The 27,926-nt window shown below is 37.8% G+C and overlaps 1 protein-coding gene across 4 annotated transcripts in view; it reads left to right on the top strand.

The window, feature by feature from the left end:
• LOC106060093 (ceramide kinase-like) overlaps positions 1–27,926 on the top strand; it is a 45,544-nt gene that overhangs the window by 3,935 nt on the left and 13,683 nt on the right. For all 4 annotated transcript variants that reach the window (XM_056030757.1, XM_013217869.2, XM_013217868.2 and 1 more), the window contains exons 3-5: positions 12,265–12,453; positions 23,468–23,596; positions 25,093–25,156. In XM_056030757.1, coding sequence (XP_055886732.1) covers positions 12,265–12,453; positions 23,468–23,596; positions 25,093–25,156 — 382 coding nt within the window. The remainder of the gene's footprint in view (positions 1–12,264; positions 12,454–23,467; positions 23,597–25,092; positions 25,157–27,926) is intronic.

Here is a 27,926-nt window from a genome sequence, read left to right as displayed (position 1 = left end):
GACAAGTGACGTGACAGATCTTTAAAAAATAAGAACGCTCTAAACGACGCTAGAAGGAGGACGCTTATTGTAGAGCAGTAGACTTGAGTACGACATTATTGACATCGGACGATTCCCTTTTTGAGTATTAAACATATTGGTAGAACAACATATCAGCGTCGACTACCTATTTGATTGTTTCGGCCTTTCGCCGGTGTTACTGAAGTGTTGAGTTCAGCGTTACTTCCAGTCAGATCTACACTAGACAGATTGTCAAGAAGCAACACCGCGCAGAGGTCTTAACAATATATACATTATCTGTTCTCTTTGATTGTTTTTCATTCTTAGCTTTATAATTTCATCATGTTTTTACAAAGCTTATATCAATTCACTCTGTCTGCCTGGAAAAAAGTTAGTACATGTTAATTCTCCCACACCCAATCTTGGATTAAGCTGAAATTTTACACTATTATTTTATTTACATGACAACATAAGAATCTTTTTTTTTTTAAATTAACCAATTAGTAAATTAATTATTGGTAATTAATTATTTTGTTTGGTATATTGAACAAGGGAAAGGAATCGTACTTGACATGTAGTGGTATAAGTTGAATTAGTCCCCTTGAGGACTCGAGCCTGAGTGAAATTTTTATTTAATGCAGTTAAAAAAAAAACAATAATGTAAATATTCACAAAGATACCCCCCCCCCTTTCTTTTCCCAACTGGTCCAGACAAGTGATAATATCATAGCGCATAGAGAAAGCTAAACAAAAACAATTGGTAAAAATATTTTAAATCGCATAGATTTATTATCTGTAAGTCGGCTGTGGCTATAATTAAAAGACTGACACAAACTAATTGATACAATTACACTTCATTTAAGCTTGTTTTATTTTAAATATTTAAAAAAATGTTTTTCGTGTTTACAAGCTTAGCTCAAGCTTGGAAAAATGTTATCAAGAAGTGACTTTTATATTATTTGACCAGCTGTGTAGTTATTGTCTAAAAACTATCTTGGGACATTCGGGCACTTACTACATTCTCTTTGACTTTAAACAAAATGAAATCATTGAAAAGTCACTGAAAAGAAAGTTTAGTGCAAATAAAAACTGCTCATTAATTAATGTACCATTCTATTTATTAGGAATGTAGGAGTGTCAGGACACTAGGTCTTGAATACATATATTTTAAAATATAGCAGCAATTCATAGTTGACAGTAGACATAGAACTAGTTCAAAGAGAACAGTAGACTCGGAATAAGTTGACAATAGACATAGAACAAGTTACAGTTAATAGTAGACTCGGAATAAGTTGACAGTAGAGATGGAACAAATTATAGATAATTGTAGACTCGGAATAAGTTGACAGTAGAGATGGAACAAATTATAGATAATAGTAGACTCGGAATAAGTTGACAGTAGAGATGGAACAAGTTACAGATAATAGTAGACTCGGAATAAGTTGACAGTAGAGATGGAACAAATTATAGATAATAGTAGACTCGGAATAAGCTGACAGTAGAGATGGAACAAGTTATAGATAATAGTAGACTCGGAATAAGTTGACAGTAGATATGGAACAAGTTACAGATAATAGTAGACTCGGAATAAGTTGACAGTAGAGATGGAACAAATTATAGATAATAGTAGACTCGGAATAAGTTGACAGTAGAGATGGAACAAGTTACAGTTAATAGTAGACTCGGAATAAGTTGACAGTAGAGATGGAACAAGTTATAGATAATAGTAGACTCGGAATAAGTTGACAGTAGAGATGGAACAAGTTACAGTTAATAGTAAACTCGGAATACGTTGACAGTAGACATGGAACAAGTTACAGTTAATAGTAGACGTGTAAGAAGTGACTTTTTCTTCCGTGGTTAGTAGCATATTTTGTAACAATGTTTTATTGCTTTAGAACTTTGTGCATTGACTGTGATACGGCTATCGATCTCCAGGCTACATCACTATTCTAGTACATTGATAGACTTCAATTAAAGAAAACAACAACTTGTTAGTGCAACTCTTCAATGGCCTCAATCTACTTGCTTACGTCTACGCGAAGAGACTAGTGTGGGAGGTTGTTATTTTCTTTCCAGCCTATTTCTAATGTAATTTTCTCCAATCATTTGGCTGGAAACAGTCCAACTTGGTTTCACCTTTTCCTCATATGAAATTCAAGTCTTGAATTTGGTGTGTTGCTTCAAGAATATTTGTAGCTGCTGGTGACAGGAACTTTACGTGAGGCAAGAGAGCCGGCCTTAAGTAATTGGAGGCAAATAAGGTGGCCTAAGTTGAAGTGAGTAGTGTTGCCCCAAATAGAAAAAAAAATAAGACCGAAAAATACACAAAGAATTATAAACCATCCTGTATCTATATCTAAATCAACTAATAAGTTAAATTCAAATAGCACCGATAGAGCTAATGTGTTTCACCAGACTAGAAATAACGTTTCGACATTTCACCAATAGGAAGAAACAACGGTACGGTATTCTAACATATGCAGTCTAACATGTAGAATTAAACATTCGCAAATATAACTTAAAGTAGAGCCATAGAGTTCTTCTATGTTTGTAGAGCCCTAAAGTTCTTCTATGTTTGTAGAGCCCTAGAGTTCTTCTATGTTTGTAGAGCCCTAGAGTTCTTCTATGTTTGACATTTGATCCATGTTTCTTTCGCAATTTTTATCTTAAAACAAATTTAAAACAGTCCTCTGCGAGGCCCCCACCAATCGGAGGCCTTAGGCGACTGCCTAATTTACCTATGCCTAAGGCCGGACTGATTTGTGTTGAAGTTAAAAATGAACACACAGAATGAGGAAAAATATATCATCAATTGAATGTTTGTCTGTTTTGTGTGTGTGTGTCGTAAAATTGGCTACAACTCTCGATAATTAATTACAGGGACTAACTAGTAGGTTACTTTTCATTATGTTTAGATACGTCAGTGAACTCTAGTATACTAGTTTTATTTGAATGTTTACGCTCTGCATAGACATCAGTAAGCAGGCAGTCTACGTATGTATGTGAAAAGACGACAGTCTACGTATGTATGTGAAAAGACGACAGTCTACGTATGTATGTGAAAAGACGACAGTCTACGTATGTATGTGAAAAGACGACAGTCTACGTATGTATGTAGCTTATAGCATGCTCATCCCTAGTAAGATGGGTAAATTTTTTTTTTCAGAAAGGCATGAGACCTCAACAAAGCTCGCATTTAGATAAAACCTTGAGACAAAGAACTGAGACAGAATAGTCAGTGATGTTTAAGATTCGTTTTTCCATTTAGACTTCATAAAAACTGTTTGAACAAACGTCTCACTCTATGTAGTCATGTTCTGCAAGTCTCGGATCAGCCAGTGGAGGGGAGGGTCTGCTTTACTACTGTTAATGTCTAATAGTCATTTGAGGAAACGTCCTTTTCATGTCCGCTACTGACTGCAGGACCACAACCTTCAGGTTTTTAAATTGTCCTAGTTATCTACTTCACTGTGATCTATTTTCTTGAACAACATCGGAAACAATTCTAAATGAAATAGCTTCCATGACCAGGTAGGGAAATAGGCCTCTAATGTTGCAGAACTTAAGACGCTTGATGTCAACTGAAGAGTAGAGAGAGCGTATACTATTCAAAAAGTATGAAGTATGCTTCAAAGAAAGCTAGTTGTTTTAGAATTAGTTCACTTGGGTGCTTGACAAAGTAAGTTGCGCTGATCATTTATTGAAAGTAAAGACAATTCGCGCAACAAACTGATTCATTCATTTTAAAGGTTTAAAAACACGCATGCAGCGACTATCTCAACACTATTCCTTCTCCTGGTGGAAATTCGTGTAGATCTGTTGGTGCAATAGCGTTGGGATTGTGTTGATTCAGTAGGTCCTCTGTTCAAGGAATGTAGGCCTAATCCTACACTATTTAACGTATGCAGAGATGTTCACTTACCGTACATCATTTTCAAGATCAATGGCGATGGCAGTAACCTGCTCTTTCTTGACATTTTTACCATCAGACGACATTCTATAGCAATACAATGATGTAGATAAAAGTAAACTTAAAGAATAATGTGAGAGCATGAACGGAGAAAGATTCCGGGGGGGGGGGGTAGTGATTTTCACAATTATAGATCAAATACGCAATGTCAAGAACGCTAACATTGATCACTTTTGCCAACTAATTCTAACCAGAGTTGATCTTCCTTCTATTCTCTCCTTTATTCCCGCTAATTGCAGCACTGTCCTCATGAGACATATTGATAGTAGTGAACGCTACAAGAAGAACAGTTTTCAAATAGTGTTTCTGCATTGCGATTAACAGCTCAAATACATAGTTTATCAACACTTTCTATACTTAGGATGTGTGGCTTAGAGGCCAAAAACGCTAGTCTACGGCTCGACTTCCTAATAAGGAGGCTCGGATTCGAATGCGGACTCGAGCAGAGTGTGTTTGCTGACCGCCTATAGGCAGCACGTAGTACAGAAACTTTCTCCCAAGATACCCCCTTCTCCTACTGATCCACAGAGCACCATAGCGCACTGAGCATGCTGGAAATATGAAAGATACGCTAGATAAAAGCAATTTCTTAGCATAACACATTTAAAAAAAAAGCTTTTGTTATCCGCCATTTTTAAATCTCCAATGTCACTCTCCAGATACCGGTACTTTTTCTAATTTATTGCTGAAATGCGAACCCTACCTAACTGTTCATCAAAGTTGAAAATACTATCCACCATTTTACAATAAATCGTTTAGCCCATAGCAGGAGGGTGAACTTAAAAGCTTATACAATGTAAGCTGATGTCCCAGAAAAAAGTCGGGGACTTATGACAGTGTTTGTTTAGCACAATTGGCCTTTGGCATCAGTTCCCGCAGAGATGTTCCCTGGCCCTCGCCTTAAAAACTAATGCTGTTGTCAAAGTTTGGCTAGAGTGTAAAGTCACGTTTCTTTCGACTAGAGAGTGACTCATTGAAAAGACATCTGTGTAACCAAGCGAAACGAAACATTAAACAGAACATTAACTCTTCATAACGTGACTTGGCCAGGGACAAAAAAGAGTTCAATGTCTAAATTTATTTTCTGGGTAAAATGAAATACAAGTAATAAAAAAAATGCAGCTAAATGAAATGTGAAACTTTTGTTATAATTTCTGATCTGTCTGTGATTCTGATCCTTGTTTCTGTATTAAAGTCAGGATTACCTTTGGTTTTTGAAATATTTTGTTGCCACGTCAAACACAAGCCACAAGTTGATCAATAACTCGTCAGATTTGAAGTCGAATTCAGGAAAATAGATTTCATTGCTTCATTGCTTCAAATGAACAGCATTTAGTAGTAGCACCTATCTATTCGTCCGTTTGAGCACTACACATGATCTGTCGACCGTCTTTCTGCTTTTATCTCTGTCTATGGTCTCGACTACAATCTCTTTCATGATAAGTCTGTCCATTCGCATTCTTGGATGTCTTCCCATCGCTTTGTCTGTTGTCTGTTTCGTTCATTTGCAACTGTGTTACCAGTGATCAGGCATGCCTCCTACATTTTGTTTATATTAAACTAGCCTGGCATTACCCGCGGCCTGCGGGTCTAAGTTTGTGTTTACTAATGTAGTGGATTGGATTTAGATGTATGTTAACTTAGCTAATGATCCTTTCACATTATTTCTCTTTCGCTACGAAAATAAAATCATTTTTTCGAAAATGGGTTTACCCGGGGCCGATACATTCATATCTATTAAAAACGAAAAGAGCGATAGCTTTGTTAAATGAATGGGATTATAAAGTGAACAATTAAACGAAATAATTTTTAGTACGCGATTCATGAATGAATATAGATCTAGGCCTATCTCAACTCGGCTTCGCAGCTTTCGTAAACGAATGCAGTCTATTAAAAATGCTTTAGAAAACCAAATTTGAATGTTTATTTGATCAAAATAGGAAATGAATGGACTATAATTAGTAGTATAGTATAAAACTATCTGTGCTAAGAGAAGTTTTATCATCTTAGAGTTGAATTAGAGTTTTAGATCTAGGGATGGGATTATAAAGTAAACAATTAAACGAATTAATTTTTAGTAAGCGATTCATTACGGTATTGTCTAATGAAAGAATGTTTGTCAGGAAATCTGCAGTCACAGATATAACGAACTAATTAATTCAAAAAATGCTTTTGAAACACAAAATTGAAGGTTAATTTTATTATATAATGAAATCAATGGATCTTCTTTTGTCTTTTCATGTGTCAAAGTAAAAAACTATCTGCGCAAAGTGTATTTCTTAAAATTAGATCTAGGTCTAAATCCTTTCTATCTTTTCTAATGTCAACATTGTAGACATGGCCTAGATCCATAAAATACTATAGCTGTAATAGAGTCGGACAACATTATTTTTTTTTTAGGGTCTTACGTTTGTTTTAGGGCTACAATACATACACTAAGGTCTAAGTTGGTACCCAAGAAACATTCCTGCCAAGTTTTATCAAGATTGGTCAAGCGGTTTTGATGTCTATAAGTAACATACATACATACCCCTCACATTCTACTTTATAATATAGATAAAGGAAGAATGCCCAACTTTAAAAAGATTTATTTTTTTTTGCACATGCGCACATCTGATATCGCTCGAGGTTCAAATAAAAATTAAATTTTAATACTCTTGGTTTAGATCTTGAGTCAGTCTCGACCTTTGATGGCTGCCTGGTCTTGTAGTAGATCTAGAATCTTTGCGCTTCGGATTTTTGTTACGATGGCCCCGAACCCTGCCCGGGTCCATTCCCGCCTTATTCCAGGAGGTTTGGACTAGGACGTAATTATCTTTATTTGTAGGACTTGGGATTAAATCTAGATCTAGATTTAGTTCTAGTTGATCTTCTGTGAGATGTACCTCTAAGTTAATATTATCTAGAGTAGATAGATAGATTATTTAGATCTAGATTCTCTTGACCATAATCTTCAAATACAAAAACAAAATTTAATAAAATACTCAGAAAGACACAAAGATAAAGGTGCTTTCCTCATCCCATATGCTAGGACAAATTAGTACAAATACTCCTTCTTCCCTAGTGCTATTAGAGCATGGAATGGGTTGCCTGAGCTAGCCAGGAAAACCAGTGTTTTGTCAGAATTTAAGTCATTGGTTAATATGCATGACTGAATGCATGACGCGTAGGACGTAATCATCTTCTTTTTTGAAGTAACGTCTGTATTATATAAGATAAGAAGAAGACAACGTACCGGTATACAAACATCAAATAGTATTTTAAAAAAATACTTCTAGAAGCAGAGCAAAATTAACAACTAGTTTAGTAGAGAATAGATGTAGATCCTTTAGAGATTTGGCTTATATATTTGGCTCCTTCTGTCTGGAAAGACAATGGATGAATTACTGGTTTCTCATTGAATCTGGGCAGAATCTGCAATCACTAAACAAGACGATACAGGAGCGGCAAACTTTGCCATAGTTTATGGAAGTGAGTGCAGCTGCTTTCTGGCAGATTCGTAACAGTCTATCTTCATGTTGTCTCGGCCAGATTCGTACCAGTCTATCTTCAAATGTTGTTCATCATGTGCAGTTTCCTCCCAAGTACTTTCATTGATGTCTGTAGTCCTGAGATCATGCTTTCAGACATGTATGTTGGTTAGTCTTTTACGTCACTTGGGTCTGATTACCTCCACAAGCTCAGCATTGAGGATGTCTCTGTGAAGTCTTCCAATACCTTCACAAGCTCAGCATAGCGGATGTCTCTGTGAAGTCTTCCAATACCTCCACAAGCTCAGCATTGAGGATGTCTCTGTGAAGTCTTCCAATTTGGCATGCGGATGACTTGTCCGTCGCAACGTAATCTTCTCTGTATACATAGATTTGTGTATTGGCAACTTCGAAACTTTCTGATTGGAGACACGATCTCTCTAAGAAATGGCTATTACTGTATGCTTAACAAGCAGCACATGTGAAAACTATTCAACCCATGCTCTTGATATATATTATGTTGACCAGCTCTATCATAAAGAATAGTGCTCACTATACAGGCGTTTTAGACTAGAATTTTGGTTGCCTTGGTCAATTTTTCCAACTCGCTTAGTTTGATGACCACAGAGACCTATGTGTCTAGATTTTGGTTGCTGGCGATAGTTGATCCCATGTATGTAAATTTTGCACCACCGTTAAAAGATTACCGATACGGGTAGGCCTACTCCTCATCTGGTTGATCTTGCTTAAGAACTCAACAGTGATTCAAAAGCTTTTTCACAGTTGATTGTTTCAGCATTTTCAGTGAAACTAACATACGGTACTTTTGAAAATCAAGTTTTGATTTTAAAACACTTCTTTAGAGTTGTTTGCCAAATATCACTGCCATAACCAGATCGAAAACGTAATGCCAAGTGTTGGCATTTTGTGTTATGTATGCAGTAAAACATGTAGTGTTTTTATGATAAATAAGTTCTACATTTTCAAAAAAAAAATTCAGCCACCCCTTATCAGGTCACCTTGAAACGCCTGTTCACAAACGCAGGTGTAGAAAAATTCATAAATTTTGTGCATAGTCTGTCCCCATCATTACGTATGTTCGGTTACTGTTTGTTTTTTTTTTGTAAAAGTAAATGAATGAAATTGTATAGGCTTACCTTCCAGTTGTTGGTAGGGCGGGTACAAGAAGGTTGGTAGAAGGAAAATGAAACTGTTGTTGGTAGGGCGGGTACAAGAAGGTTGGTAGAAGGAAAATGAAACTGTTGTTGGTAGGGCGGGTACAAGAAGGTTGGTAGAAGGAAAATGAAACTTGTTGGTAGGGCGGGTACAAGAAGGTTGGTAGAAGGAAAATGAAACTGTTGTTGGTAGGGCGGGTACAAGAAGGTTGGTAGAAGGAAAATGAAACTGTTGTTGGTAGGGCGGGTACAAGAAGGTTGGTAGAAGGAAAATGAAACTGTTGTTGGTAGGGCGGGTACAAGAAGGTTGGTAGAAGGAAAATGAAACTTGTTGGTAGGGCGGGTACAAGAAGGTTGGTAGAAGGAAAATGAAACTGTTGTTGGTAGGGCGGGTACAAGAAGGTTGGTAGAAGGAAAATGAAACTGTTGTTGGTAGGGCGGGTACAAGAAGGTTGGTAGAAGGAAAATGAAACTGTTGTTGGTAGGGCGGGTACAAGAAGGTTGGTAGAAGGAAAATGAAACTGTTGTTGGTAGGGCGGGTACAAGAAGGTTGGTAGAAGGAAAATGAAACTGTTGTTGGTAGGGCGGGTACAAGAAGGTTGGTAGAAGGAAAATGAAACTGTTGTTGGTAGGGCGGGTACAAGAAGGTTGGTAGAAGGAAAATGAAACTGTTGTTGGTAGGGCGGGTACAAGAAGGTTGGTAGAAGGAAAATGAAACTGTTGTTGGTAGGGCGGGTACAAGAAGGTTGGTAGAAGGAAAATGAAACTGTTGTTGGTAGAAGGAAAATGAAACTGTTGTTGGTAGGGCGGGTACAAGAAGGTTGGTAGAAGGAAAATGAAACTGTTGTTGGTAGGGCGGGTACAAGAAGGTTGGTAGAAGGAAAATGAAACTGTTGTTGGTAGGGCGGGTACAAGAAGGTTGGTAGAAGGAAAATGAAACTGTTGTTGGTAGAAGGAAAATGAAACTGTTGTTGGTAGGGCGGGTACAAGAAGGTTGGTAGAAGGAAAATGAAACTGTTGTTGGTAGGGCGGGTACAAGAAGGTTGGTAGAAGGAAAATGAAACTGTTGTTGGTAGGGCGGGTACAAGAAGGTTGGTAGAAGGAAAATGAAACTGTTGTTGGTAGGGCGGGTACAAGAAGGTTGGTAGAAGGAAAATGAAACTGTTGTTGACAAGTGTATCGACTATTTGATTGGACAGGAAAACTAAATTTACTTTGAGTTTCTGACTAATTGCCCCGAGGCAAACTTTTCGTCGTCATCAAAATGTATAATTAGCTCTAATGACGTTTTTTTCTCATCTAAATCTCGGTAGTATCATAACCATGAGTGTGAAGATTGAAAGAGAACACTTTGTTATGTTGAGTTTAAACTAGAGATTAGCATTAGGTCAATCATGAAAAGAAGTACAAGTGAACTACTGGAGTAGATTTTCTCTTCTTTCAACATATCTATTCCTGTCACATCCTTAGATCACTTGTTCTGTAACTGAAGGGATTGGTCAAGGTATTGATGGTATCACTTTTATCAAATAAAAAACTCTGAATGCAGGACTAGTATCACAGAAATGGTTGTAAGGACAGTTGCGGTGCAGAATATAATAACGTCTAGATTACAAATCCAAACTCTAGATATAGCTTTGAAATCAAGTGAAAGATTTCTTTTTAGTTTGGTCTTCCACTCGGTAAAGACGAGAATATAGAAACGACAATAGTCTACACAGAGAAAACTAACATGATCTACCACCAGACGTCCCAGTTAACTTGTTTGATAATCTACAAAGAAAAAACCTAAAAGGGTTCTACCACCAGACGTCCCAGTTAACTTGTTTGATAATCTACAAAGAATAAACCTAACAGGTTCTACCACCAGACGTCCCAGTTAACTTGTTTGATAATCTACAAAGAAAAAACCTAACAGGTTCTACCACCAGACGTCCCAGTTAACTTGTTTGATAATGTAATTTAAAAATGACACAGTTCACCTGCTGTATAATGAATATTGAAAACAACAAAAGGTTATGCATTGAATGTGTCGATGTTGTGTTCTTCCTATCATCTCATCTCACTGAACATATCTCTGTACAGGCATTAACTTTACATTTGCTTACCGCCAAGTGTTACGGTGTCAACCTGCTCTAGTGTTAGGCTTATGTTTCCTGCGAGGTGCCCAGTAGTGAAACAAAGACAGCAGAGATGTAGTTTTAAACGAAGGCCACATTTACAGCGTGCCAGAAATGAGAATCTATTCAATCTGATCTTTAAGCTTCCCCGAGTCAGCAAGACATAAACCTTCATTGTTAGAATGTCAGACAAAAGTTATTGATAGCATACAATTGAAACAATTACCTTACTCCCCCTGCTTCTCTCTTGGATGAAACAAAACAAACAAACAAAAAGTATAAAGCGTTGATTTCTACACATTGACTTAGAGGGTGTGTAAACCGGTAGCCCTACATAGTATGTGTGCGTGTGTTTGAGTATGTTAGATTGAAATTTGTATCACCTGAGTTCAAATCCATTCAATCAATAATTAGAAAGACACAAAGATTCTTATTCCATATGCTAGGATCAAGTCGTACGGTACCTTTCTTCCCTAGTGCCTTAAGAGCATCAGGCGGGTTGCCTGAATCAGCCAGGAAACCCAATCACTTAGAGTTTCTAATTAACAATGCATGACTAGATTAACACTTAGTAGGGTGTATATGTTTTAGAAAATGTATTCCCCCCTCCCCCCGTTAGTTTATATATTTGTGTTTGAACGTAAAGATCTGGTTTGAAAGCATACGATATTCCTGCTATGTCTTTGGGAAATATCTTTTTTGATTTATCTGTTTTGATATTTCTTATTTAGATGAGCTTCATTTATGTGGGAAAATTAGCACACACACACATTTTTTTTTAATTGACTAGAGGAAAGAAAACAAACCCAATTTCCCAAAGCAATGTTCCAACTCTCTATTTATGTACAAGAGACCTGGGAACTCACTGCAGGCTAAGGGGAGAGTACAGCTGCTGGATGGAACATCTCGAGTTTTAGTTGTACGTTCCTTGTAGTTAGTTTACTACCAACACCACAACGTCATCAACGTGAACTGTGGGCATGAATCTGTGCTGGAAATACAAAGTGTGTGTCTCAGTCGCGGCCAAATGGTCAGAGAGCTAGAAGAAATCTTGGTGTTACCGGTCGTTGACTTGTAGCACCAAACTGCTGGTAGGCAACTCAACCGTTATAGGCGTAGTTTACCTTAACTAATACAACTTGAAAGAACTTGAATGCCTTCCTTGTGAACAAGACCAAATGTAACTGTATTTATAATATGGACAAAATCAACTTGTGATCAAATAAATGTAGTAGACTTAAGTCATGATATCTTTGAACAACATCTAACTCACTACAATAACACAACCTTTCAGTCTCATGTTCTGGAGTAGTCTGGCCTAACTAAGACCAAATGACGACAATGCCACCTATGTTGCATCATTCACAACCAATCGCTAACCTCTTCCCACCATCATCATAGCAACACACACACACACACTCCATAACAACGCTGGAATTTGTTGAATAATCATTTGATCTTCTTTTTTTTTTTGAACTTGAAGATTGTCCTAACGTAACTTGTATGTGTTTGTTTGACTCTTTCAGTTGAGGTAAACCTGTCTGATATCTTGGCCATACAGACAGGACCCCGGGAGAACTCCAATGCTAGTAGCGTCATCATTCACTATGCTGGACGGAAGAAGGACAAGTTGTTGACCTGGGAGAAGTTGGTGCTGGCAGCCGAGCCTGGTCTGTGTACAGAATTAAAGGATTCATTTTCCTTAGCATGTCCAGGTTAGTGTCAATAACAACAGCACCTCTGTGTGGGGACTTTTTTTTTTTTATGAAGTCAAACTTTCGACTAATACAGACTGTTGGTTACTTAATGTGGTCGGTGTTTAAAGAACTATGATGTGCCACACTTTTCTCAGCGAGTCTTGTCCCCCCCCCCCCGGCTCTCTCTCTCTTTTTTTTTTCTCCTTTTTAAAAATTCTAATTTGTCCAAGTCATTAAAAACATGAGAAATATAAAAAAAAATAAACTTCCAAAAAAGTTGTATTAATTTTTAGCGACCCTTACATGTTTGGATGCTGTCACATTTAGATCTCACAAACTTCAGGCACTATTGAATATTCATTGATCTATCGCCCGGAAATAGATGCACATATGAGAGTCATGCCTTGTGACGCTGGTGAAATTGTATTCAAAACCAAGAAATGAGGGTTTAAGACACGATCTTGTTCCTATGTATATTTCCTACTTACGAAAACTGGCGACTTTGTAACGTAATTAGAGAAGAGAGCTTTGCCTTGAGGGCGACCTTTAATTGGAATCTATTTATGCTCTAAACAGATCACGTTTTCAAGAAGTCCCCGGTCATTGAATCGCAATGAGAAACCCTAACACAGAAACTTGCACACGATGGTCTTGAAATAGCTACATCTTACCAATAAACTACACAATATCGTTGGCCAATAGATGACCTTTGACAATATCGTTGGCCAATAGATGACCTTTGACAATATCGTTGGCCAATAGATGACCTTTGACAATATCTTGGCCAATAGATGACCTTTGACAATATCGTTGGCCAATAGATGACCTTTGACAATATCGTTGGCCAATAGATGACCTTTGACAATATCGTTGGCCAATAGATGACCTTTGACAATATCGTTGGCCAATAGATGACCTTTGACAATATCTTGGCCAATAGATGACCTTTGACAATATCGTTGGCCAATAGATGACCTTTGACAATATCTTGGCCAATAGATGACCTTTGACAATATCGTTGGCCAATAGATGACCTTTGACAATATCGTTGGCCAATAGATGACCTTTGACAATATCGTTGGCCAATAGATGACCTTTGACAATATCGTTGGCCAATAGATGACCTTTGACAATATCGTTGGCCAATAGATGACCTTTGACAATATCATTGGCCAATAGATGACCTTTGACAATATCTGCTCCGTGGATCGTGAGCTCTGAAAAGAAAGCTTTACTTTTATCAAGGCTAATAGTTTGTATAAACACCTCCAAAAGGTTGAGATTTCCAAAAATCTAGCAATCTTTAAGTTTTCATAAGTATTCAGGCTTGTCACAAGTAGTTCAGGTTGTCATAAGTAGTTCAGGTTGTCATAAGTAGTCCAGGCAATGGCACCAAGACCTTGTACTTGGTGAAATTAAATTAACATCTTATTAGCCTCCGTGATTTCACTTAGTACAATTAGTGGATTTTTTTTTTCTTCTAAGATTGTTGCAGTCCTAGAGAGGCGACAGAAAATAACTAAACTCCAAATGTAATAAACACCTTTCATCATTCCTTGTTTCTTTGTAACCTCTTGAGCTAGTCTGCTCTAGTTAGAGGTCGGTGTACTAGTTGAATACAGTGTTCAGAAAGATGACGCTTTTGATGTTACTCCTAGCCTAGAGACATTTTGAAAATCTATCTATTTTAACTCCATGACTTCGTTCGTATAATTGGCTACGTATTTTAAGTCCATTGCTTAGCTCCTCTAATTGGCTACGTAGTTTGAGTCAGTTGCTTAGCTCCTCTAATTGGCTACGTATTTTGAGTCCATTGCTTAGCTCCTCTAATTGGCTACGTATTTTGAGTCCATTGCTTAGCTCCTCTAATTGGCTACGTAGTTTGAGTCAGTTGCTTAGCTCCTCTAATTGGCTACGTATTTTGAGTCCATTGCTTAGCTCCTCTAATTGGCTACGTATTTTGAGTCCATTGCTTAGCTCCTCTAATTGGCTACGTAGTTTGAGTCAGTTGCTTAGCTCCTCTAATTGGCTACGTATTTTGAGTCCATTGCTTAGCTCCTCTAATTGGCTACGTATTTTGAGTCCATTGCTTAGCTCCTCTAATTGGCTACGTAGTTTGAGTCAGTTGCTTAGCTCCTCTAATTGGCTACGTATTTTAAGTCCATTGCTTAGCTCCTCTAATTGGCTACGTAGTTTGAGTCAGTTGCTTAGCTCCTCTAATTGGCTACGTATTTTGAGTCCATTGCTTAGCTCCTCTAATTGGCTACGTATTTTAAGTCCATTGCTTAGCTCCTCTAATTGGCTACGTAGTTTGAGTCAGTTGCTTAGCTCCTCTAATTGGCTACGTATTTTGAGTCCATTGCTTAGCTCCTCTAATTGGCTACGTATTTTAAGTCCATTGCTTAGCTCCTCTAATTGGCTACGTAGTTTGAGTCAGTTGCTTAGCTCCTCTAATTGGCTACGTATTTTGAGTCCATTGCTTAGCTCCTCTAATTGGCTACGTATTTTGAGTCCATTGCTTAGCTCCTCTAATTGGCTACGTATTTTGAGTCCATTGCTTAGCTCCTCTAATTGGCTACGTATTTAAGTCCATTTTTTACCCCTCTAATTGGCTACGTACATTTTCCATTGCTTAGCTCCTTTAATTGGCTACGTATTATGAGTATATTGCTTAGCTCCTCTAATTGGCTACGTATTTTGTGTGTCCATTGCTTAGCTCCTCTAATTGGCTACGTAATTGAGTCCATTTTTACCCCTCTAATTGGCTACGTACATTGTCCATTGCTTAGCTCCTCTAATTGGCTACGTATTTTGAGTACATTGCTTAGCTCCTCTAATTGGCTACGTGTTCTTTTAGAAAGACGTTTTGTCGAATCACCTTTCACATTTGGACGTTGAATGTTTGCGTCATGCAACAAACTCCCGGGGACGTAGAGCGTTTGTTTTGTATTCTCATCTTGTCTTCATAGCTCGCCTGCAGCACTTGTCCAGGGCAACTCTACCTTTTGTATCTTGTGTGGATGACACTAAGGGAGGGCTGTTGTTTGAAATGTCACGGCTTTGGACAAATAGACAAAGAGATGAGCCCCCACCCATTCGGTTCTACCAAACACTTGTCCAATTTCAATAGCTTGCCAGATTTCTGTAGGTTACAAATGCCATCCTGCAGGTGCCAGGTGTAATGATAAGGTCTAATAGGAAGTTATTCTAACACAGCATATTATCTTTCGAGAATTCACCCGAATTGGACATCCAAATAGTTTAAGTCATTCTCAGTGTTTATTTAAACAGTCAAATCATCGATATCCCTATATTCAACATCTTAGTCAACTATTTAACTGAATTAAGAAAGCAGAAATGTGAAATTGACCAAAGACAAAAATAACAAAATAGCTACGTAACAAGTTGAACACACATTTTTCTTTGTGGGTTGATCTTCAGGCGTACAATGTATCAAAATAGTTTACGAGATGGCAACCAATTTAACAAAACTACAACCGGGTATTAGACATTGGATGAGCTGAGTAGAAACGTTAAAGAAAGCTGGATTCGTTTGACTTTGACGGGCATCACCTGTCTGATAGGTCTAGGAAATGATCTATACTAGGACTTCTGTTACAAGATCTATACATAACATTTATTTATTTCAATTATAATATGAGAAATGATCCAGTTAAGTGTCGATACAGAACGCAAAATAAAAATGAAGTTTATTTCTATCAAAAAGCAAAAAAAAAAAAAAAAAGGGAAAGAAGCCAGTTTTGAAATCAGACAGATACAGCAGAAGTGTTTATCTAAATGAACTAGATTTGTGGTGCTAGTACCCAAAGATGGGCGTTCCTAAGGCGTCCATGTACTAGTTTCAAGAGGACTTGACAAATAGGAAGTAATTGGTTCACTGTGGCCCGCCCTTTCTATGAACTAGGTAAAGGGTAATGAGTAACCAGTAAATGTCTTGAACTATTCGACTCTATACGAGACCTAGTGGAATCTCTGCTTGGACATATAGTACGAATACATTTGAAGATGACTTGGAATAAAAAAAAAACATTCGTGTTACGAAATAGTTGTTTTTGTAAATACATCTATATAATTATATAATAGTCATGTGACTAAAGTGCTGTCCTCATTAAACCCTAGCTTTGGATTGACCAATCGGCTGTCTGATCTGTGGTCATTCAACCATTCTCCCTCGACTAACTACCTGAACTCATTTCTTTCAGCGACCTAATCGGCAGTGCCACTGATTGTTGATGCTAATTAAAAATATATAGTCATAAACATTCAAAGGCGATTAAAAGTCTTGTCATTAACTGATTTACTAGTCCAATTAATGTTGGCATCCGTTTGGATTGGATGGAGTTTATCTCTCCAGCTGACTGCTCCTCTCTACACCTGACTGCCCGTCACGTCTGCTGGGACTTCCCCACTCCTCATTGACTAAATCTTTTCCGTTAGACTCGATTGGACCTGTCGCCGGCGTACCAAGTTACTTCACGCATCATTGAGCTATTAAATACCCCCCCACACACACACACACATATATATATTTATAAGAACTCTCCTCAAAGTCTTTGTTTTTTTTTAAATCAAATGTTAATTGACTGCTGTGTGTACAGTCTTATTTGTAACTGACTTGATTGATTGACTGCTGTGTGTACAGAATCTTATTTGTAACTGACTTAATTGATTGACTGCAGTGTGTACAGAATCTTATTTGTAAATGACTTAATTGATTGACTGTTGTGTGTAAAGAATCTTATTTGTAACTGACTTGACTGATTGACTGCTGTGTGTACAGAATCTTATTTGTAACTGACTTAAGTGATTGACTGCAGTGTGTACAAAGTCTTATTTGTAACAGACTTAAGTGATTGACTGCAGTGTGTACAAAGTCTTATTTGTAACTGACTTAATTGATTGACTGCTGTGTGTACAAAGTCTTATTTGTAACTGACTTAATTGATTGACTGCTGTGTGTACAGAGTCTTATTTGTAACTGACTTAATTGATTGACTGCAGTGTGTACAGCATTTTATTTGTAACTGACTTGATTGATTGACTGCAGTGTGTACAAAGTCTTATTTGTAACTGACTTAATTGATTGACTGCAGTGTGTACAAAGTCTTATTTGTAACTGACTTAATTGATTGACTGCAGTGTGTACAGCATCTTATTTGTAACTGACTTAATTGATTGACTGCAGTGTGTACAAAGTCTTATTTGTAACTGACTTAATTGATTGACTGCAGTGTGTACAAAGTCTTATTTGTAACTGACTTAATTGATTGACTGCAGTGTGTACAGCATCTTATTTGTAACTGACTTGATTGATTGACTGCAGTGTGTACAAAGTCTTATTTGTAACTGACTTAATTGATTGACTGCAGTGTGTACAAAGTCTTATTTGTAACTGACTTAATTGATTGACTGCTGTGTGTACAGAGTCTTATTTGTAACTGACTTAATTGATTGACTGCTGTGTGTACAGAGTCTTATTTGTAACTGACTTAATTGATTTACTGCAGTGTGTACAAAGTCTTATTTGTAACTGACTTAATTGATTGACTGCAGTGTGTACAGCATCTTATTTGTAACTGACTTAATTGATTGACTGCTGTGTGTATAGAGTCTTATTTGTAACTGACTTAATTGATTGACTGCTGTGTGTACAGAGTCTTATTTGTAACTGACTTAATTGATTGACTGCAGTGTGTACAGCATCTTATTTGTAACTGACTTGATTGATTGACTGCAGTGTGTACAGAGTCTTATTTGTAACTGACTTAATTGATTGACTGCAGTGTGTACAAAGTCTTATTTGTAACTGACTTAATTGATTGACTGCAGTGTGTATAGCATCTTATTTGTAACTGACTTGATTGATTGACTGCAGTGTGTACAAAGTCTTGTTTGTAACTGACTTAATTGATTGACTGCAGTGTGTACAAAGTCTTATTTGTAACTGACTTAATTGATTGACTGCAGTGTGTACAGCATCTTATTTGTAACTGACTTAATTGATTGACTGCAGTGTGTACAGCATCTTATTTGTAACTGACTTAATTGATTGACTGCTGTGTGTACAGAGTCTTATTTGTAACTGACTTAATTGATTGACTGCAGTGTGTACAGAGTCTTATTTGTAAATGACTTAATTGATTGACTGCAGTGTGTATAGAGTCTTATTTGTAAATGACTTTATTGATTGACTGCTATGTGTATAGAGTCTTATTTGTAACTGACTTAATTGATTGACTGCTGTGTGTACAGAGTCTTATTTGTAACTGACTTAATTGATTGACTGCTGTGTGTACAGTCTTGCTTCCTTATAACTGGCATTGCCACTTAAGTATCGAGACTTGTTAACATAACTCATACTAGTCTTCCCATCTGTTGGGATTTGACGGTCTCTCTCTCTCTCTCTCTCTTCAAGTCTGTCTAGGTCTAGGTCTGGGTCTAGGTTTATGTCTGGGTCTAGGTCTAGGTCTAGGATTATGTCTGGGTCTAAGTCTGGGTCTAGGTTTAGGTCTGGGTCTAGGTCTAGGTGGTGATTGTTTTACACATTTTTACTTCCAATTCCCATACTCGGATCAGGTTGAAGTTAATTAGGACACTCATCGTGAAAGAACACTTGAATCAATAGAAACAAATTATGCAATTAATTCGTGGGTTTTTTTTTCTTTAGCAAAAATGGGAGATAAACCTTGCAGTGTTAACAAATATTGCAGCAGTCGTCTCCCTTCACTCAATATACGCTTTATATTTTTTAAAATTGTTTTTTTTGTTATTAATTTCCATTGGCTTCTAAGCCAGTTTCTATTATCCCAAGTCAGTGTAAGAAATGCAAACCATCTCGGTGGCTATGTTCTCTTCTGTCTCATTGTTTCTTGTATTTAAAAAACAACAACACAACTTTCTAGAACATTTTCGTTTTCAACTTTCACTCAGGAGAGAAATCCCATGATACTTTTTATTGACTTTTTGGTTGAAATAACGAGTTGCTCATTGGTTGAAGTTTGACTGCGTGCGCGAGTTTCTTCCCTCTAGCCATGGAACAGACTCTAATGCTGTCTCCCAATTCTTCTAGTCCTTTCAAAACACCCACGCGCCATGTTCTTTCACATTGTGGAATGTTGTGCGGAGGGAGGAGAAATCAACAGCAACTTGTGTGAAATGTGAATCTAACAAATAGAATTAGCTTTGTTTATTTACGGGGGATAAGCTCCCGATTGCTGAGAAACACTGGAACAGCTGTGGCTGGCTAGAGAAAGGCTAGAGAGATATACGTTTTTTGTGAAATAACTTCATCTGGTTTGCAGTACCTACAATTCATTACGACATTTGGTCCATAGTACCTACATTCCATTACGACATTTGGTTCATAGTATATAAATTTCATTACAACGACATTTTGTCCATAGTACCTACATTCCATTACGACATTTGGTTCATAGTATCTAAATTTCATTACAACATTTGGTCCATAGTACCTACATTCCATTACGACATTTGGTCCATAGTACCTACATTTCATTACAACATTTGGTCCATAGTGCCTACATTTCATTACAACTACATTTGGTCCATAGTACCTACATTTCATTACGACATTTGGTCCAAAGTGCCTATATTTCATTACGACATTTGGTCCATAGTCTCTACTTTTCATTACAATAGTTGGTCTAGAGTACCTACACTTCAATACATTTGGTACTTACTTACATTACGACATTTGGTCCATGGCAACTACATTTCATTACGTCATTGGCCAAAAGACTTTTTTTTATCAATTGTAAATTTTAGAGATTGTCTTCTATGCGCCAGTTAACCTCTCGATTCATTGGTGACATCTGAAAAAAAATGCACTTGGACTAGCGTTCACCGCCTTCAATGAGAAACACATTTCCTACTAAGTGAACCCTAATGAGATTAATTAATAGATGTATATGTTTAAATGAATTACATTAGTGATTATGATGGTCACAAAACAGCTGAATGGACGGACGTAAGATAGCCTCCCTAGAGACTCTTTGTACTGGGAGTCATCTCTCGTTCTGCAACATTTATGAGTCCGTCACAGAACAGATTTAGAGGTTGACCTTAAATATCCCTAGGAGACTCTGAGGGACATGCAGCACGTGCACTGGGATACAATACGCGCATGCGCACCAGAGAACACTTTCGTCACGCCATGTGATTTATCTAAACTTTTCTTTATCTTTGAATTAGCCGTTGGTCATTAGTGTTCATTCCTCAGCGGTTTCTATTTCACCTCTGTCCCAGGAGTTTGTCTGTTTGGTCTTATCTCAGCTGCCAGCACTAAGTCTCAATTAACTGAGTGATTCTGAGCAGTCGTAGGACGTAATCGCGCTTTTTTTTTTATTGATTACCTTCATCCTAATTTTGTTTCTCTTTGTTTCTTTAATGGTTGAAACTAAATTTAAGATGCGTGTCTCGATTATGTTGAAAACGACTTTTAGAATGAAATCAATTTTTTAAAACTCTTTGTTTGGTAGAAATGTCAATAATTTACATTTAAACCCTTGGGCTCCTACGAGGACTTTTTTTTTGAAGCATCAATGTGGGTAAGATTTGTACAAAATCAAATAACTCTTAAAGAATTGGGGCGCATTTGTTTGTCTTCACGCCTGAAATGTTCTTTATGAAATGTACACACAAAAAAACTGTATCTGACGCAATCACTTATTGAACTTTCATCATTCAATGATACTTGATTAGTGGCCCGATTATTTGCGTGTTAACCTTTAACCTAGCACGCCAAGGCCTCCATTATAACGTTGGTGGCTAAACTAGAGGCAAGCCTTCTAGAAATGTTCCACATGGCCACTTTCAGTCTAACTTTAGACGTACTTGTAAATATTGGCCTCTCGACTTGATTGACGCTCGGCAAGAGATTTCTGGAGGAAGTCTGGTCTAAATGGTCCAAGTAGTTGGTAGACAAGGAAAATATAGTCTCTGTATACTATACATTTTGACTATCATAGAACATTTATACGCTATATATTTTGACTATCATAGAACATTTATACGCTATATATTTTGACTATCATAGAACATTTATACGCTATATATTTTGACTATCATAGAACATTTATACGCTATATATTTTGACTATCATAGAACATTTATACGCTATATATTTTGACTATCATAGAACATTCATACGCTATATATTTTGACTATCATAGAACATTCATACAAATTTTGAATATGGTAGAACATTTATGCACTCTAAATTTTGACTATCTTAGAAGACTATAAATGTAGATATATTTATCACATTTGACTTTCCTCATTCTAATGCCTGCTAGGAGGTCTGATGGAAACTAAAAGCTTTTACACTTGAGATTTGGATGCAGTTGTCTAACACTGACCTATATAACTTACAGACAAACTATGGCAATGTCATGAGCATTCCTGAGCCAATTAACAAGCACATTTCGGTTGACAGTTCTTGTATGGTCATGTAGTGGCTTCTGTAGGTCTAGTATCAAGAGTGAAGGATTCCCTCGTTATCGCTGAAATGTTCACAAGTCGTGTGGCTGTTGTAGTTGGATGTGGAAATGTAGCCTTGCCATTCCAATGTATTACCACATGTCCTCCACGGGTCAAGTTTTCTATCAAGGTCGTTATTCAGAAATGTAACTAGGCGTTTGGCCTGTGTGTGTTTGTGTAAACATTCTTGACAAGCAGCTGCCACTATCAGTTTTTCCTATCTGTTTTATCAGGCTGATAAACGAAAAGATCAAAGGTAAAATGAATATATATATATATATATATATATATATATATATATATAGAGAGAGAGAGAGAGAGAGAGAGAGAGAATATGAATATATATATATATATATATATATATATATATAGAGAGAGAGAGAGATAGATAGATAGAGAGAGAGAGAGAGAGAGAGAAGAGAGTTAGCGGGTGGGAATACAAAGTTTGTATTTCATCTGCATCTTTAAAACTGTAGTTCAGAGTCCTGCCTTGAAGACTCCAAATCAGAGATTTGAAGCTGCGATGAGTGCTAAAGTAGACATTGAACTGAAGACGCGACAAGGCTGTGTCAAGTGGGGGCCAGGTCTCTACTACTTTTCAAGCCGAATAGTGTTGATATTCATTCAGAAGTGTACCTTCGCTTTCTACACAGATTATCTCCCCTTGATCTGTGGCACAATCATCCCCCCCCCCCCCCAAAAAAAAAAAATCCTTTATTATTATTATTATTATTATATTTGTTTGAAGTGTCTGTAGTCTGATATACTCAGTCCAAAATATCATTTGAAAACATTGAGTAGGCACTTTGATAGGATCTATTTTTAACTTACAAGTTCAGCCTAATTTGGTACTTTCGAAAAAAAAAAATGAATAAAACTATTTGACAGAAACATTTTCATCGCATTCTGGACAGAGAGACAGACCGGAAATAAATTCCAAATAAAGTCGATGGCTCTTGTGACTCCATTCTGGTTCTCAGGTGTACGCGATGACGAAATGCAAGCCAGACGTCCTGAATACATAGTGTGGACAACTGTTTGATCACTTTAGTGACTTGTGTCTGAGCCTGTTGCATGACCAGGACACCATGAGAGGTAGTGAACTTGAAATGTGTTGACTTATTCACACGGTAGTCAAGCGTACAGCTGATATGACATTAAATAACAATTGGACGTGTCTCTTCATGCACTAGTTAGCTCTAGTTAATAGCAACAAAACACATTAGAAAATGAATTATCTAGTGTTCCAGGCGGATCTCTTGTTGTCTTTCCAACATTAAGTCTTCTATCTGCGACGTGCTGGTGACTGTCTTCGCGTAAGAATCAAACTTCCTTAAAAAACAAAAGCTGCCTTAGTCTCGGACTGGTGGAGCACTGCGTTCGAGAAATTGGTGTAGCAATGTGATTTAGTTGCAAAGTTCCTGTAATGCCTCCATTCTGTTCAGGTCAGCGGCCAATGTTACGCTCAGACTCTATTGATCAGCATGATCTCACTGTCTGTTTCACTTCCCAGATCGAGACAGGCCCAGACACTTCCTTGTCATTGTCAACCCACACAGCGGCACGAAAACAGGCAGCAGAATATTTCACAAGAAAGTGGCACCTCTCTTTAAGGCGTGTGGCATTACCTTTAAAGTGTATGGTAAGTAAGCTTTCATAGCATTCAACGTTCGAATTACTTTGGACATGGTTTAAATCTTCTACAACCTAGTGGTTTATTTTTTCTTGGTGGGGGGAATCCTCTGTGCCCTACATTTTTAATCACCATTCTATAGTTGTATATCATATAAGTGTAATCCTTTACTTGGTTGCATGCTTGTTGCATAAATCTAAGATGCTCATGTTGTTTTCATCTAGCTTATATGATATATTAATATGATCTAGTATAGACTCTATATTCTGTGGGCGAGTGATTAGCTAGCGTGTGTATGATACTTACATATACTGTCTATTACGAGTGTACACAAACTAGTTAGGCTCAACTCCTACTTTATGGCCATTGCTGGTAGAATACAACATTTGTGAGATTTTAATGGCTGGCACTTGATTCAGTAGCTAGGATGTAGCCAGTGTATCAAGTCATAAAAAAATGTAGAGGCTAGTGAACACCTGAGCCAGCAGACGATAAAGCTTGTACATTTCTAACCAATGGGATCGCTGTTGACGTCCCTATATTTCGAATAGCCAGACTAGTCGTTTTAGGAACGTTTATCTGGCACTGCCTACACAGAGAATGTCATAAAATACTGGCCAGGCAGAACCATGTTACTTGCAATCAGTGCAAGATTAGAGAGACCACTATTTTGTCCAGATTATTACTTCCTCTTTTCTACCCACATTAGTAAGCACAACTTGTACATCTTGGAGCAACGTGGAGCTTTATGGAAAAGCGCAGCAGTCTAAAATAGATAACCGGAGTTCGAGCTCTAACGAACTAAATTCATTTATATCTAGCTCAAAATATACATAACTTCTGAATCACTTGGCAGTGGTGGTAGACATAACTTCTGACTCACTAGGCAGTGGTGATAGACATAACTTCTGACTCACTAGGCAGTGGTGATAGACATAACTTCTGACTCACTAGGCAGTGGTGATAGACATAACTTCTGACTCACTAGGTAATGGTAATAGACATAACTTCTGACTCACTAGGTAATGGTAATAGACATAACTTCTGACTCACTAGGTAATGGTAATAGACATAACTTCTGACTCACTAGGCAGTGGTCATAGACATAACTTCTGACTCTCTAGGTAATGGTAATAGACATAACTTCTGACTCACTAGGTAATGGTAATAGACATAACTTCTGACTCACTAGGCAGTGGTGATAGACATAACTTCTGACTCACTTGGCAGTGGTGGTAGACATAACTTCTGACTCACTAGGCAGTGGTGATAGACATAACTTCTGACTCACTAGGTAATGGTAATAGACATAACTTCTGACTCACTAGGTAATGGTAATAGACATAACTTCTGACTCACTAGGCAGTGGTGATAGACATAACTTGTGACCCACTTAGCAGTGGTGATAGACATAACTTCTGATTCACTTAGCAATGGTGATTTTAATTTCCCCTCAAACCCTTGCAAATATTTTCACTCTAGAACTTATTATGGTATTATTACAGAAACAACAAGACCGAATGACGCTAGAACAGCTTTCCAGGATGTTGATTTGTCCACAGTACAAGGGTAATTAATGATTTTTTTCTATTTTACTCCACGGCTTGCATGTTGAACTAGGTACACAAACGTCACCACCCCACACACTGTGTGTGTGTAATATAAAAAGTGACAAATGTCAAAAATAAAAAAAAAGGTAGAGGGATTAAAGAGATGGTATATATTGTGATAAAACGCTTGGCTTCCGAACCGAGGGGTTCTGGGTTCGAATCACCGTGAAGGATGGGAATATTGAGTGGTTGGTCGTTTTGCTGGCTACAAGACACCCTCGTTAACTGTTGGCCATACAAAACGTGACCTTTATCTCATCTGCCCTATAAATCGCAAGGTCTGAAAGGGGAACTATAAACTTTTTCATCGTATATACGTTGTTCCTTCCTTTTGCTTGAGATTTCACCAACTCCAAATGACTCCATTTGAAAGAGAACTAAGTCTGGTCCCAACACACACACACAACTCTTCCACTGGGGTCTACCGAGCTAGTTGGATTGGAAGACTTGCATCTATTTGTTCTTCCAATCTCGAAGAGTTTGTTTTATTGTTTGCTTGGAAATTTTCTCTTTGTTCTAACCGTAAAAAGAGACGGTCAGTGGCTCCCGCCCAATGTCTAGAATAGCGCAGCCGTACAGTGAAAACATCTGGCATACTCGTGTCTAGAGAGACTTGGGCTGGACCTATGTGTCTGGGTCATGGGCGTAGCCAGGATTTTTTTTCGGGGGGGGGGTTTTGGGGGGGTAAATTTTTTTCTCCCCCCCCCCCCGACCCCCCCCCCCCGGCGAAAAAAAAATTATATGTATTTATGTGTGTGTGTGTGTACATAATCTTTATTACATTCTGACCCTTCATTCTTTCGGAAGACGTTTATTGTGCCCTAGAATAGGTTCTTCCATGAGTTAGTGAAAAAATTGTAGATTCCCCGACATTACTAGCAAAGGGGTCTGGGGGAGCGCTTGAAGCTCCCCCAGCGCGGGGCATAGCCCCGCCGCCAAGCACTATTTCTGATATTGAAAACCAACAAAATGCATATTCTGAGGTATCTACAGTGCATTTTCCTGCTATTAAAAAGTTCTATTTAAAAAACCTATTGTGCTCTTCTTACTGACTTAGACCCTCCCTCGTCGTTCGGCGCATTTGCCATCAAGCTGTTTCCATAAAATTGTGAACTCCCCGCCATTATTAGCAAAGGGGTCTGGGGGAGCGCTAGGAGCTCCCCTAGCGTGGGGGGAAGCCCCGCCGCCAAGCACTATTTCTGGTATTGAAAGCCAACAAAATGCATATTCTGAGGTATCTACAGTCCATTTTAATGCTATTAAAAAGTTTTATTTCAAAAACCTAATGTGCTATTCTTACTGACTTAGATCCTCCCACGCCGTTCGGAGCATTTGACGTCAAGCAGTTTCCATAAAAATCTGTCACTGGTAATGTCTGAAGCCTCTTCCCACCTACCATGAGGACCTCCATGAATGAGTGGCGTCAAGTTGTACTAGGATATCATTGCAACTCTTCTTATGCGTAATTCATTTTGTCGGAGAACATGTCCCGCAAACCTCATGCGTCCTCTCACAATCTTACTAAGGGGTCGACTCCCAGTTCGGCATAGGATTTCCTTGATTTAGATCCGATCTCTATAACTGACTCCTGAAATCTGTCTTAGCCATCTTTGTTGAGCTATATTTAGCGTTTTTCGATTTCGGCAGATGACTATTCACTGCAGTTTATTAATGGAGCCCTGCCACTGGTAAAAATGTGTAACCTCTCTTGAATACGCTCTTAGAATTAAGTGACTGTAGTTGCTTTAGATTTTATATTGAAAAGAGAAGTTTTATCGTCAAAATCTTCTGTTGGGGGTTTTCCACCTCAAAATGCTCTGTAGGGGGATCTTAGACTCAAAACCATCTGGAGGGGTTGTAAACTTTAAAAAAAAAAAGCCATCTGTAGAAGAAACTCAAAACCCCCGATTGGCTTGGCTACGCTCAAATAATTTTAGTGTGTAATTTGCTTTTTTTTTATATTGAAGATGTATTTTTAGCACCAAACCCCTCTGAATGGGGGTTTAAACTCAAAACCCCATTCGGCAACGCTCATAGCATTTTGAGTGCGTAATTTGCTTTTTTTCTTACACTGAAGATGGCGGGGGGTTTAAACTCAAAACCCCTTTGACTACGCTCATAGATTTTAGAGTGAGTAATTTTCTTTTATTTATATTGAAGAGGTACTTTTTAGCTTCAAACTCCACTGGAGGGGAGTTTAAACTCAAAACCCCATAGACTACATTCATAACATTTTTAGTGTATAATTTGCTTTTTTTTTATTATTAAAAAGAGGTATTTTTTTCCTTCAAACCCCACTGAAGTGGGGTTTAAACTCAAAACTGAGTCGAAACCCATTTAGCTACGCTCATAACATTTTGAGTGCGTAAATAGCTTTTTTTTTATATTAAAGAGGGGGTTTATCGTAAATTTTAGACGGGGTTTTAAAATCAAAATCTTCCTTAACTGTGCTCTTGGAATTAGGGGATTTTCGTTTGCATTTTTTTTTTTGTTTTGTTTTATAGAAGAGTGGGAGTTAACTGCAAAAACCCCAGGTAGGGGGATTAAAACTCAAAATCCCTGGTAGGGGGTTTTAAACTCAAAACCCCTAGTAGGGGTTTTTAAACTCGAACCGCTCTGGTAGGGGTTTTAAACTCGAACCCCCCTGGTAGGGGTTTTTAAACTCGAACCCCCCTGGTAGGGGTTTTTAAACTCGAACCCCCCTGGTAGGGGGTTTTAAACTCGAACCC

Source organism: Biomphalaria glabrata, chromosome 5 (genome assembly GCF_947242115.1).
Source record: "Biomphalaria glabrata chromosome 5, xgBioGlab47.1, whole genome shotgun sequence".
NCBI classification, from domain to species: Eukaryota; Metazoa; Mollusca; class Gastropoda; family Planorbidae; genus Biomphalaria; species Biomphalaria glabrata.
The sequence above is the reverse complement of the archived record's forward strand: the minus strand, read 5'-3'. Positions and strand labels throughout refer to the sequence as shown.